General features: G+C 59.5%; 1 protein-coding gene across 1 annotated transcript; it reads left to right on the top strand.

Moving 5' to 3' along the window:
* The first annotated feature begins 10,190 nt into the window (after positions 1-10,190).
* On the top strand, positions 10,191-13,239 carry NPBWR2 (neuropeptides B and W receptor 2). The gene is made up of 2 exons (XM_015430089.4): positions 10,191-10,391; positions 10,832-13,239. Exon 2 carries the CDS (start codon positions 10,923-10,925, stop codon positions 11,922-11,924), a length of 1,002 nt encoding a protein of 333 aa, XP_015285575.3. The 5' UTR covers positions 10,191-10,391; positions 10,832-10,922; the 3' UTR covers positions 11,925-13,239.
* Positions 13,240-14,697: the final 1,458 nt, after the last annotated feature.

Genomic DNA, 14,697 nt, shown 5'->3' with positions numbered 1-14,697 from the left:
CATCAGGGTGCACTCATGCCCTGCACAGCTTTGCCCAGGCTCAGCCCCTCCCCCATCAGGGTGCACTCATGCCCCGCACAGCTTTGCCCAGGCCCGGCCCCTCCCACCTCAGGGTGGGCTCGTGCCCCGCACAGCTTCTCCTGAAGGGACCACTCTCTCATATGTCCCCCGGGTAGACCCTACTGATAAAAGGTTTGTCCAGGACCAAGAAATTTCCTGGGATATGGGGCATTCAGTGCTAAAACCTGGACAGTCCCAGGCCAACCCAGACTGTTGGTCACCTTTCCTGCAGAGGGGACGTAAGAGGTCACAAGGTCACCAGGCTGATGCTTCTGAGAGGGCACAGCCAAGATGGACACCGAGTCCTGTGCTCACAGTATCCTCAGCAGGCTGCCGTGGCTTCTGGAGAGCAAGGCCATGACTTGCCATACATGTGAGCAGTGAGGTCTGAGCCGGGGCTGCGACTCCCCTCACCCAGACTGGGCAGGGACACCCCTCCCCCAGTAGAGGAGGCTCCTCAGGCTTCAGGAAGAGGCCCAGGAAGGAGGAGCTCCAGGGTCCGGGGCTGGAGACGAAGCTCAAAAGACGCACAGTGCAGACACAGCGCTGCCCAGCTGGCCTGGAGTCCTGGGGGAGGTGGAGAGGGGCCATGATGAAGAGTTTGGAGAGGGCCCTGGGCACAAGAAGTGGGCCCCGACCCGGGCGGGAGGCAACCATTAAGCTGACGCCTGGGGCTGAGCTGGCGTCCCCAAGACCCCCTGTGCAGTGGGCCGTGGCCGGCCTCCCACACCTCTGTCCACCTCCTCTGTCCCGTCCCTAGGCTTGTCTGGACTTTGGTCTCCTCCAAGACTGAAGCAATGAAGATCCTCATGCCACAGCCCCTGCAGACCCTCATCTGCCCTCAGGGTGCCTCCAGCCTGAGCCCTGGCTCCCCTTGATCCCCACCCAGCCTTTTAGACGGTGACCTTGCCCAGCCCAGAGCCCTGACTGCCTAGGTCTGGCCCAGACCATGCTTTTGGCTTCTGCATCAAAAGCCATTAAGCTAAACGCCACCACCGCTCTTCCGAGACTGCTGTGTTCTCTTAAATCATCGCATAAACACAAGGTGGATGGTGACGTGGCCCACGCCATGCCCAGCTTAGGGTGGGGTCCCGACTCCCTCAGGCTCTCAGATGGCTCCGCCAGATGAGGGGTGCCATCACCCTGGTGAGCCCAAAGTGGCTCAAAATTCCAGAAGCAAAAAGATGACAGCATGGTGTTAGGCATGGTGTTAGAACTGTGAGCACCACAGCTGCAGGACCATCGAGGTGCTGGCGGCAGCCCCATGCCCCCACCTCCATCCCCGGCTCAGGGTGGCAGCCCAAAGGCCACAGTACCCAGCGGAGGGCACGGCCCGGCTTCCCCTACTGACTTGGCCTCGTCCGTTGATGACTGAGGCCACAGTTGTGGGGGTGGAAAGCGAGGGAGCTGCCCAGTCCTAGATTCAAACCTCTGTCTACCTCCTTGGGTACCAAAAGCTATGGTGACCACGGAGCCTGCACAGCTAGACTCATTGCAGACACGTCTGCTGCAGGACCTGCAGGCCAGGCAGAATCTAGGTCAGCACAGGGGAGGGGCAGATCCAGCTCCTGCCCTTCCCCCCTGCAGACCACATTTTGGAGCTGGATATAGGCTGAGGTCACAGGCAAGGAAAACTGAGCCCTGCAAGGCCACATACACCACCTCACACCTCACCTCACCTGCGTCACTGCACAGCCGTGCCACAGCTCACTAACGCCAAGGCACGCCGGTGCCACAGCAGCAGCCTGGAGGCTCCACATGGCTTTCAAACATGCCCACTCCAGCACAGGGACGTCTGCACAGCCACCGAACCTCAGCAGGGATGCAGTTGCTATGACAACCTCAAGACTTTAAAAACCTGCTCCTGCCAGTTCTGCCTCTCCTGGTAAAAGCCTCCTCCACCTGCCATCCCTGGAACATCCCTGGGGATGGAGGAGGGAGGCCATCGAAGACCTGCTGTGATGTGCCAAGCAGTCGCCTCCCTACTGGCCGGGGCTGAGCACACTGGGATGGGGACAGGGTAGACTCAGAACCTGGCCCAGGACTCCATGGAGGACCATGCAGGAAAGACAGATGTGTGTGTCCTGCAGGGCATGTGACAAACGGGGCCAGGACAAATGGAGAAACTGAGGCCCCTTCTGACTTATAAAGGCTTATTTGCTTCTCAGAGCTGAACCATCATTCACATGTCTTTCTAGCTCAGTTCCTCTGACAAAAAACCCACCAGACTCTGGAAGTACAGCCCATCCTCCTGCCTGGCCAAACGTTCTGGACTGGGTAGAGCTGCAGTCCTCGGCTGGTCCCCCCTCCTGGCTGCTGCCAGGGCAGTAAGCAAAAGGGTGCCATCCATAAGCCCTGGACAGAGGTGCTACCCCAACCCCTGCCAGGTCCCAGCCCAGTCTGGGCCCCCAGCACTGAGCCCAGGGCCTGGCATGCAAGGCACATCAGTTACATGGACGAGCAGAGGTGCTGGGAGCAAAGGAGTGGAGATAGGAACCAGGGCAGCCCATCAGCAGGTGGTCCAGGGAGGAGTCAGCCCATAGCGGGGTCCCCAGAGCTGAGGGTGCCTCCACTCCACTCCTTGCTGGTGCAGCAAAACGTCTAGCTCTCTGCAGAGAACGGGAATTCAGAGGCAGGATACAACATGCACCAGCCAGATGCCACCTCCCAGCACTGCCCCAGCTGCCTCGCCCGGCAAAGCTCTTCTTCAGGGTCCTCACAGCTGCACAGACTGACCCTCGGCATCCTCCACACCACAGCCTGCCTGAGATTTCACCACAGCAGGATTCCTGCTCACTGGCCACAGAAAGGCGTGAGCAGTGGCCCTTCCAGCCCTGCAGCTGTCGGCTCCTCCTCGATGCTCACCCAGTGACCCTCCCAAGGCTCCTCAAGCAGAGAACAGGGTCAGGAACAGCTTCCCCAGGCGAGAGGTGCCCCCTGGGCTCTGAACCTCATGAGAGACTCAGGCATGTCCCTGGGACGTGTGAGCAGGAATGTGAGCAGCCAGCACTGAAGCCTGAAGTGGGGCCCAAACTGCGTTGAGTCACGCGTGCAGACGTATGCAGGCATGATGTGAGCTTTGCACGAGCGGATGAGACAGGGCGTGTGAACATGACACGTGGGCGCTGGCTGCCAGGAACACAGGGAGTATAACGTGCGTGTGCACCAACGCCAGCGCCACGGGGATGCAGGGCAGCGAGCATGTGGCCGTGGGGCTCTGCCCCTGCCCTGGCCACTGCCCCAATGCTAATATTCCACCCCCTGACCCCTCTCCAGCAGGGTCTGGTCCCACACCGCCACCCAGCCTTCCCCAGCCCAGTTCGTCTCACAGCAATCAGCCCAAGAGAGCCCCACCACAAGCAATGGCTCCTGGCCTGGAGATGACCTGGCAGGCAGGACATGGCAGTGCACGGTCCAGAGTTGATCTGGAGAAGTTCATGCAAAAATAGAGTGCAAGTGTGTGACCATGTGTGGGAGGGCAGGTGTGTTTGTGCTGGCATCTGTGTGCTTGTGTGTACGTGTGCACCAAGGTCTTTGTGTGCTGGAATCTGTGAGCAGGTGTGTATATGTGTGTGTGTGTGTGTGTGTGTGTACTGAGGTCACAGCACTAGGAGCAGCCAGTCCTCAGGGGGAGCTGAAGCTTCTGCCACATGCTCAGGCCACTATCCATCCTTTGAGGCCAGGGTTGGTGCTAGGCAGGTTAGAAGGGGAACAGAATGGGCAAGGCCAGAAGCTCCCTCACCTCCAACGGGGCCCATCATTCCGACCCTACCAGCTGCCAGCCTGGATCTGTTCTCCCCTGTCCGGAAGTCCCCAAGGTGAGATTTTCCAGAAGGGGTTGGGGGTCTGCCTCACCCAGCCTTTCTCCTCCAACCTTCCCACCCTCCTCATCTGCCCACGATTGACAGTCTGGTCCAAGGTCAACAAATCTAGTCCGTGGAGCATCCCGGAGCTGCAGCCCATACTCCCCAGGCCCAGAAACCAGCCACATGGCGTGGTCCCCCGTGGAGGGACACAGACTGCCGGCCTGCAGGGTCGTCTCCAGGCCAGGAGCCAACAGGACAGTCAAAAGCCTCAAGATCTGGGCCTGCATCAGCCCTTCCCATCTGAGGATCCTTCAGCTAGAATTCATGGCCTGACGAGAAAGCCAGACATACGATCATTCCACGTCAGGTCTTGGACATTCCTGGGCCCTCTTTGGGGGCCCAGGGTGCTCTGCCGCTGCAGGCACCAGCAAAGGGTGTCACAGGACATACACACACTCCCGCCCACCCAGATGTGTGTCCACATGCACCGACATGCCTGAGTAACCCCCTCCCCCAGAGACTCAGGCGCCTGCACCTGCCTGCCCACCCTGCCCACGATCTCTGAGTGGCCACAGCTGCTCCCAGCCCTGAGGACAGGGTGAGACCCCCTCCAGCCCTCTCCTACATCTCCAGCCACACTGAGATCACCCAGGGACACGCCCCTGAGGCCAGGCACAGTGACACTTCCTCAGTGAAGCCCTCTGGGATTGAGCCTCAGAGAGCACCTGGAAGCTTCTGATCTCAGGGCAGGCCCATTCCAGAGCCTATTCCTGGTTATTAGGGCCTGGGACTGGCCAAGGCAAGGAGAACAGGCAGCAGTCACCACTGGGGAGACTGTCCAGGGGACCCGCCCTCCTGCGCTTGGACTGGGGCCTTTGTGAGTGAGCAGGAGGCTGCAGCCGCTTTGGTAATTGATTTAAGCAGCCCTCCCAGCCCCAGGAGGAGACAGGCCTGGGCCCTCCCAGCCCCAGGAGGAGACAGGCCTGGGCCCTAGGGAACAGTCGCCCTCCTTCCTGTCTGCGTGCCTCAGTCACGATGGGAGCTTTGCACCAGGCTCCCTGAGCCTGCCACCTACACGCGCCTGGGGCGGTAGGAGGCACGTGGGTAGGGCAGGCACAGCTTTAGCAGATGAGGTCCAGAGATGAGAGGGAGGCCTCAGTGCCCCAGCCCCAGCAGCCCTGTAAACCCAGGCTGCCGAAGGCCTTGGTCAGGGTGGGGGCTGCCCACAGGCAGCCAGACCTACACACCACCGTGACCTCCGGCTTCCCCACAGTGGCCTCTTCCCCAACCTGCTCAGGCCTCTGCTCCCCTAACTGTCACCTCCAGAACCTCTGGCTTTAGGACCTGGCCCCAAGGGCCCTCTTTCCCCCAGGGGTCTTGCCCCCACTCACCCAACCTCCCCCACCCCTCCGGGTTTCAGCACAGGAGGTGCCTTCTCTGAAAGGCCCCGTGGCCTCCTGCTCCCCCCAGAGCTCCCCGTCCTCCTGTTCCACAGTGCACCGCACTCTTTCATCCACCATCTGCCTCCCCCACCAAAGGGCCAGCCCACGAGAGCAGGAATTGGCCCTTTGTTCACTGCAGTCCTCCCGGGCACGTATTTGTGCAGCGGACGAACGACTCCGGGCCTAAGGTTGGGTATTCGGGAGGCGGCTGAGGACCCAGTCTGGCTGCCCTGGCCCCTCTCATCTGCCCTGAGCTAAGGTGCCCGGTGGCTATGGCCCTGTCTAACATGACCTCCCCTGGGGACAGTTCATTGCTGACTGGAAGGGGGACGAGAGAGGCAGCAGGTACCCCGAGGCATGGTGGGGAACCCTGAATTTAAACGAGAAATGGTCCCTTCCCAGTTTTATAAATAAAGTGTGTTTTCTCCCAGCTTCCCTGGAGAACTCACCTCCCACTCAGAGAAACCGGCCCTGAATCACTTTTCTCTTTTGAGAGAGCTAAGCTGCCCAGTTACCTACTTAGAGAAGGCCAGGCCTGGGCCTCTCGCTGGTCTTCTTTTCTCGTGTGACAGGGTCCCACTCCGTCACCCAGGCTGGGGTGCCGCGGCGCGATCTCGGCTCACTGCAGCCTTGACTTCCTGGGCTCAAGCGATTCTCCCACCTCAGCCTTTCAAGCAGCTGGACTATAGGCGTGCACCACCATAGCCAGCTAATGTTTGTTTTTCTGGGTTTCTTTGAGACAGAGTCCCCCAGGCTGCAGTGCCGTGGCATGATCTCGGCTCAATGCAACCTCCGCTTCCCGAGTCCAAGTGATCCTCCTGCCTCAGCCTCCGGAGTAGCTGGGATTACAGATTACAGGCACCCACCATGACACCCGGCTAATTTTTGTATTTTTAGTAGAGACAGGGTTTCGCCATGTTGGCAAGGCTGGTCTTAAACTCCTGACCTCAGGTGATCCGTCCACCTCGGCCTCCCAAAGTGCTGGGATTACAGGTGTGAGCCACCACACCTGGCCCTCTCACTAGTCCTAATGGCCTAGGCCTCTTGGGAGCACTTACGCTGCAGGGCCACAGCCACAGCTGAGGCTTATCTTGGAGAGCTGATGGAGGAGAGAGAGCAGGGCAGACAGGCCTGGACTCCGGCCAGCAGGGCAGAATCCACCCCTCCTACCAGGGCCTGCCTGGCTAGAGAGGAGATGGTCAACATGCACACTCGAGTCCGTATGAACCTCTGGGTCTGTATGTCTGCTACATATATGCATGCACATTGAAGATGCGAGTTGTGGCGCTCACTGGGGCACAGACGGAGGGCAGCTGCCACACCTATATGAAGTGGCAATAAGAATAAAGCCAGCACAGCTGTGCTTATATGTTGCTTAGCTGTCTCAGGGTCCTGGCGCTTCTCCCTGGCCCCTGCCCGAGGGGTACAGTGTCACTGTGCTCGGCCGCACAAAAATGTAGGTCTGCTTCTCCTTCGGGTCCCTGCAAGACCCCCACACACAGCCCCACAGAATGCTCAGAGGCACACCGACTGGCACCCATCACTCCATCACCCCACACCCCAGACAGATGATGTGCCCTGTCTGGCCCCCACCATCGTTCTGCCCGACAGAGCTGAGCACGGCTCCCTCCCTTCCTGGGCTCTCCTCTCTGCACCCAAAGGGCCTCACAGGTTCGTTTGAAAAGGCCAATTTATTTCATTTCCACAGAACGATGCTCTCACAAGGTCACAGTTGGCTGGAACAATGCCCAGCCCACAGACAGAGCAAAGGGCCTTTCTGAGCCCTGAGGGCTGGGGGTACAGACAGGGGAGCACCCCTGGCTCAGGCCTGGTGTTGCAGTGGGCACGGGCGAGGTGCCTCTGGGAGGAAGAAGAGGTACCTGGGGTTGCTGCTTTTGTGGCCGGGAGGACCTGACACCTCCAACCGGCCTCCCCGGGGTCCTGAGCTCTGCACCCGGCAGTCTCCCCCATCCCCACTGCCCTCAGGGTCCCCATCCCTTCCATCATGCCCACCCCACCTCCAATGTGACCGGCGGGCTGTGGTGCCAGACCAGCCTTCAGGACAGGCTCAGGAGAGCAGAGGTAGAGTCTGGGAGGGGCTCAGATTCCCCGAGTCACCAGACACCGGTGGAGTGAAAAGAGGACCCAGACTCGTGGTTGGCTTCAGAGGAAGCCAGACACACAGTGGGACCTTCGCATGGGAAGATTCTGTACTCTGAGGGGTGCCTCTGACACTGGGCTCCCCACTACTGAGGCTTAAGGGAAGATCCTCCTGGAACACCCTGCTCTGAAGAAGGTGCGGGTGGCAGTCGGTGTCCTGCAGGGCAAAGAGCAGGAGGGGTGCCCAGAGCTCAGGCCACACGGGGGCACTGGGCACGCTGCCAGCCGGCCCTGGGGGGCAGAGGAAGGTGTCAGCACTAGCCTGGGCCCCTCCCAAAATGCATGGGAAGGGAGAGGCCCCCAGCAACGCCCCCAGGGAGGCCCAGAATCAGGCCAGTGTGGCCAGCCCCACCCCAGGACAGCAGCTCGGTGACACCAGGCCTGGGACATTCTCCCAGTGCCCAGTGCTGAGGCCATGGTCGGTCGCTCCCCAGCCAAGACCAGTGACCGCCTGGCCCAGCCTACACCCTGGTCAATGCCTGGGCCACTAGGGCCAAGGAAGACGAGGCCACCACATGCCAGGCCTGGCCTCTCTGTGTCACACCTCTGGTTTCCAGGAGCTGTGAACTGACCCCTCCCGACCCCATGAACACCCCGAATCACAAAATTCATCCCCAATGCAGCCTCTCTTCATGGCTGCTGACCACCATCCCCGACCTTGTGGGCCTCAAGCTCCATGAATGTGACGAACTGTGGCTACCACCAGCCCCAGGCTCCCTCGAGACACACCCGTAGATCCCCCGCCGCCATCCCCAAACTCTGGCTGAAGAGGAGTGTGAGATATCTCAGCAGGGCTCCCTGACCCCAGACTCAACATCCACATGGCACAGCCCATGGAAGGGCAGCTCGGGGCCCATCCACCGTGTACCCTCAGGCTGGCGACATCAAGGTACTCAGGGCAACTGCCCAGGCTCCTGTCCTAACCAAGAGACTTGACAGAGCAACTCTCATGAAAGAAGGCAGACTGTGAGTGTGGGGTGACAGTCTTGCGACCCCACAGGCAGAGGGCACGGTCTCGATGGGCAGCCACATCTCCCCAGACTGAAAACGCACAGTGACCAGGTGCGGTGGCTCACGTCTGTAACCTGAGCACTTTGGGGGGCCGAGGTAGGCTGAAGCTCAGGGGTTCGAGACCAGCCTGGGCAACATGGTGAAACCCGTCTCTACAAAAAAATACAAAAATTAGCCAGGCATGGTGGCACATGCCTATAGTGCCAGCTACTTGAGAGGCTGAGGTGGGAGGATCACCTGAGCCCAGGGAGGTCACGGCTGCAGTGAGCCATGATAGCACCACTGCACCCCAGCCGGGGCGACAGACAAGACCCCGTCTCAAAAAAGAAAGAAAGGGAAGAAAACACACAGACCCTCTGGCCTGACACGTCTCCGCTGGGGAGCGGCCCTGAGACTGGCGGCTGCTCGCGTCAGCTGTGGCACTGCCTGCAAAGCACGCCCAGAAGCCACCGAGCTGCACACACGGGGGTTGAATAAGCCAGGGTGTGTCCAGCAGGGAAGAAAAGCGGGGAGAAGGGAAGGACTCGAAGACCAACCCAGAGCAGAGCGCGACGCTCAGCACCTCTGCAGGACGGCGTGAGAGACGCGCGTCAGGATGCGGACGTTTTCTCTGCAGCCTTTCACAGCTTGCCTAGGCTGAGTTCCTCTTTTAGCAAAAGACAAAAAAAGAAGGTGGGTTGCCTGTGGCCAACGAGTTCTGCTTCCACCTGAGAGCACACAGACCCCCAGACCCCCACACTCAGCCAAGGACACGTAGACACACTCAGATACAACGCAGAGCTCACCCACAGAAACCCCCATGCGGGCAGACGCAGGCCCACACACATGTACATGTCCTAACTGGCACACACACACAGGCACATACCATGTACATGTCCTAACTGGCACACACACACACACACACACACAGGACACACAGGCACACACATGTACATGTCCTACCTGGCACACACACACACACACAGGACACACAGGCACACACCATGTACATGTCCTAACTGGCACCCACACACACACAGGCACACACCATGTACATGTCCTACCTGGCACACACAGGCACATACCATGTACATGTCCTAACTGGCACACACACACACAGGACACACAGGCACACACATGTACATGTCCTAACTGGCACCCACACACACACAGGCACACACATGTACATGTCCTAACTGGCACCCACACACACACAGGCACACACCATGTACATGTCCTACCTGGCACACACACACAGGCACACACCATGTACATGTCCTACCTGGCACACACACACACAGGCACACACCATGTACATGTCCTACCTGGCACACACACACAGGCACACACCATGTACATGTCCTACCTGGCACACACACACACACAAGCACACACCATGTACACGCACAGTGTGGGGCACAAGATCCACCAAGACACCCATGTACGCAGATAAGGGTGCCCAAGTCCATAGTGACTCCCGGACAGAGGCACAGATGCCCTCAGTGCCCTCTGCCCGAAGACCTGGGCACACCCAGAGGCCCCTGTATGGAGTGCCTTCCTGACACACAGGCGCACACGTGCCTCAGCCGCCCACTGAGGAGTCTGCCTGGGTAAGTGAGTGCTGAGGAGACCCTGGGACAGCCGACTGCAGGCGCTACTGCAGCTCAGGGGAAGGTGGGGCCTGCCTTCCAGGCTCCACGTCAGCGAGGGGGATCCGCCCCCCTCCCTCACCAGCATCAGCACAGGCACCAGGCTGGGAACCTCACCGCCGGGGCTGAGGCAGCCAGCAGGGCAGGTCCTGAAGGTGCTGAAACCTCAGCGGGAAGTCTGTGGGCGAGGACCACACCTCCCGCTCCATCCCCGCGACTGCCTGTACTGGCCAAAACCAGGAGCACACCAAGCTGCCAACTTCTGGACTTGAAGCACTGCACAGGTCAGTGGAGAGAAGAGTAGCTGCACCAGCAGGGTCTGCAGCATCTCTCGGGAGGGTGTGGGGAGGGTGCAGACTCCAAGACCCCTGAAGGAAGGACCTTCAGATTCAAGGGAGCCAGAGACGAGCTTGGGAGTTGTGTTTTCAAAGGGACCTCTTGAGTCTACTTAGCCTGTGCATTTGCGGGTTGCTGGGGCAGGGGCAGATCCACGTCTCCCCTTCCCAGGGGAGAGCCAGCAGCTCTGTCTGCGGGAGAAGGGAACTGATCTGCTAAAGTATCACCAGGAAGAGGCAGGAGGAGGCTCCCACACACCCCACCAGGCTCCCTCTGGCCCCATGTCCTTGACCTGGCAGAGTGGCCGTCGTCTCTGCCAGAGAACTTGGAGTGGCCGTGCTCTAACAGACATCAGATCTCCAAGTTTCTGGTTGTTTTTCTTTCCCAGAATCCAGCCCAAAGAGGCCCCCAACCAGACACCCAACTCCAAGGCACCTCCCACCTGCCCAGGGCACAAATTGTCAACGGTCCCAGCTACAATGCAGGCCGCTGGGCTCCCAGAGCCCCTTGACAGCAGGGGCTCCTTCTCTCTCCCCATGGTGGGTGCCAACATCTCTCAGGACAATGGCACCGGCCACAATGCCACCTTCTCAGAGCCGCTGCCGTTCCTCTATGTGCTCCTGCCCGCCGTGTACTCTGGGATTTGTGCCGTGGGACTGACTGGCAACACGGCCGTCATCCTTGTAATCCTGAGGGCGCCCAAGATGAAGACGGTGACCAACGTGTTCATCCTGAACCTGGCCATCGCTGATGGGCTCTTCACACTGGTACTGCCTGTCAACATCGCAGAGCACCTGCTGCAGCACTGGCCCTTTGGGGAGCTGCTCTGCAAGCTGGTGCTGGCCATCGACCACTACAACATCTTCTCCAGCATCTACTTCCTAGCCGTGATGAGCGTGGACCGATACCTGGTGGTGCTGGCCACTGTGCGGTCCCACCACATGCCCTGGCGCACCTACCGGGGGGCAAAGGTCACCAGCCTGTGTGTCTGGCTGGGTGTCACGGTTCTGGTTCTGCCCTTCTTCTCTTTTGCTGGCGTCTACAGCAATGAGCTGCAGGTCCCAAGCTGTGGGCTGAGCTTCCCGCGGCCCGAGCGGGTCTGGTTCAAGGCCAGCCGTGTCTACACGTTGGTCCTGGGCTTCGTGGTACCTGTGTGCACCATCTGTGTGCTCTACACAGACCTGCTGCGCAGGCTGCGGGCCGTGCGGCTCTGCTCTGGCGCCAAGGCTCTAGGCAAGGCCAGGCGGAAGGTGACCATCCTGGTCCTCGTCGTGCTGGCCGTGTGCCTCCTCTGCTGGACGCCCTTCCACCTGGCCTCTGTCGTGGCGCTGACCACAGACCTGCCCCAGACCCCACTGGTCATCAGCATGTCCTACGTCATCACCAGCCTCAGCTACACCAACTCGTGCCTGAACCCCTTCCTCTACGCCTTTCTAGACGACAACTTCCGGAAGAATTTCCGTACCATGTTCAGGTGCTGAGGGGCCTGAGCACCCACCATCACCCCCACCACCACCCAGTTCGGGTTGTCTCTTTCAGGGGGTGCCCATCCTGTTCACATCCCAGTGCTGTCTTCTCCACACAGTGAGACACAGACCCTCAAACACTGGCCACCAGACCTACAGAGACAGCTGTGGGCATATACCTTCCATGTCTCTGCTTCCTGGACAGCCCCTGGGTGGACAGCAGCAGGGAGCCAGGTCCTGGCAGAAGGCCCCAACACAGCAAGCATCCTGAGTCCACTTACCCACGAGAGACAGACAGATGGACAAGCCCCTCGGAAGGCTCTGGGCCTCAGGATCCCTAATGACAGTGATCGGGAGGGAAGGGACCCGAACTATGGTCTTGACCTGGGCCAGCGCCACGTTGCACAGTCTCTCCCCAAGACAGGGTTGGGAAGTGGCAAGTGCGGGCGCCTCAGACAGCAGCAATGCTGTGTGGCTGCAAAGGCCAAGGACACCTGCACCAAATGAGACCATGGAGTCCACTCTCATGGCCTGAAACCCCAGTGACATTCCAGCAGGAGGCCCATCCCCGCCGTGCCCGCATGCCATGGCCTGTGCTCCTCTGTACCCCCCATGCTGTGGCCGATGGTCCTCTCATATTTTGCTAGAGGGTACAGGGCCCTTTTGCCAGGACCTCTGGGCCACCACAGCCTAGGGACCATCCGTCACTTGGACAGGCTGGCACCTGGAACTCTTTCTCCGTTGGTGTGGCCAGGGGCTTGTAATCAGCCAGCAGGAGCTGCTGAAACTCTGGTGGGGGCAGGGTGAGGGTGGTAATGAAGTGCAGGCAGCTGTCAGGTGGGAGGGGCCGGGGGCTGGTCCCAGGTGTGCTGTGGCCAGGCCCCGACTCTTGGCCCCATGGCTCTCAGCTGGTTCCATGCCTGGCATTCCAGCCTGGCAGTGAGGTGTGAGTGCTCTGGGTTGGTTTCAGTCCTCATGACCCAGAGCTCTGATCAATCTGTCCAGCGGGCACACAGGACCCACCATTCACCAGCCCACGAGGCATCTCACGGTGTACGCCCACCTCCACCCATCCACCAAGTACTCCAGCTCTCCAGGCCACGAGGGCCCTGCCTGTTGAGCCCCCTCAGCTCAGGCCTGCATCAGTGCCCCTCCTCCGTGCTAGCCAGCCAAACACGCCAGGGCTGTCTCCATCCACTTATCCTCCCTGACAACATTGTATTAGTTATCTGTTGCTGCATAACAAATGTCTCCAAAACTCAGCAGCTTAAAACAACTTCTTCTATTTCACAGCTTCTGTGGTTCAAGAATTAAAGTGGCTTTTTGGGTGGTTCTGGCTCAGGGTCTCTCCTGAGGTTGCAGTCAGGACGTCGGCCAAAGCCCTGGCCCTCGGAAGCCTGGGCAGGGGCTGGGGTATCTCCTTCTGAGAAGTCTCCCTCCCTTGGCTACGGGCAGGAGGCCTCTGCTCCTCACCACATGGATGCTTCAGGGGCTGAGTGTCCTCAAAACATGGCACTGGGTCCCCCAGAGCCAGCGACCCAGGAGGGAGCCAAGAGGACGCCTCAACACATTTGAGGCCAAGTGTCCGGAGCCACTTGCCATCCCTTCTACTACATTCTGTGTATTGGAAGCAAGTCACAGGTCCAGCTCACACTCGGGGGCTGCAGACTGTTTATTTTTCTTTTTTTTTTTTTTTTTTGACACGGAGTCTCGCTCTGTCACCCAGGCTGGAGTGCAGTGGCCGGATCTCAGCTCACTGCAAGCTCCGCCTCCCGGGTTCACGCCGTTCTCCTGCCTCAGCCTCCCGAGTAGCTGGGACTACAGGCGCCTGCCACCTCGCCCGGCTAAGTTTTTGTATTTTTAGTAGAGACGGGGTTTCACTGTGTTAGCCAGGATGGTCTCGATCTCCTGACCTCGTGATCCGCCCGTCTCGGCCTCCCAAAGTGCTGGGATTACAGGCTTGAGCCACCACGCCCGGCCTGTTTATTTTTCTTTCGCTTCAATATTTTTTTTAAATCGAGAAGGGGTCTCACTCTGTTGACCAGGCTGGAGTGCCGTGGTGCGGTCACGGCTCACAGCAGATTCGACTTCCTGAGCTCAGGCAATCCTCCCACATCAGCCTCTGGAGTAGCTGGGACCACATGCGTGCCCCACCATGCCAGGCAATTTTTTTTTTTTTAAAGACGAGGTCTCACTATGTTGCCCAGGCTGGTCTCAAACTCCTGGGTTCAAGTGATCCTCCTGCCTCAGCCTCCCAAAGTGCTGGGATTACAGGCATGAGCCCAGCCTGTGGACAATTTTTAAGCCACCACCCACACCCACACCGCAGGAAGAACAAGCTGTCCCTGGATTTGTTTCCTGGCTGCGCTGCAGTCACACCTCGCAAAGCAGCAGCCTGTTACTGTGCCTGCAGCCTGTTACTGTGCCTGCAGCCTGTTACTGTGCCCGCACGCTGTTACTGTGCCCGCACGCTGTTACTGTGACTGCAGCCTGTTACTGTGCCCGCACGCTGTTACTGTGCCCGCGCGCTGTTACTGTGCCCGCGCGCTGTTACTGTGACTGCAGCCTGTTACTGTGCCTGCAGCCTGTTACTGTGCCCGCACGCTGTTAGTGTGCCCGCGCGCTGTTACTGTGCCCGCATGCTGTTACTGTGCCCGCATGCTGTTACTGTGCCCGCACGCTGTTACTGTGACTGCACGCTGTTACTGTGTGCTGTTACTGTGTGCTGTGTCCGCGTGCTGTTACTGTGCCCGCATGCTGTTACTGTGCCCGCACGCTGTTACTGTGC

Source organism: Macaca fascicularis, chromosome 10 (genome assembly GCF_037993035.2).
Source record: "Macaca fascicularis isolate 582-1 chromosome 10, T2T-MFA8v1.1".
In the NCBI taxonomy this organism is placed as follows: Eukaryota; Metazoa; Chordata; class Mammalia; order Primates; family Cercopithecidae; genus Macaca; species Macaca fascicularis.
The sequence above is the reverse complement of the archived record's forward strand: the minus strand, read 5'-3'. Positions and strand labels throughout refer to the sequence as shown.

Excerpts from the sequence above, each read along its gene's own strand:
- NPBWR2 (XM_015430089.4), top strand. The coding sequence starts at position 10,923 with ATGCAGGCCGCTGGGCTCCCAGAGCCCCTTGACAGCAGGGGCTCCTTC.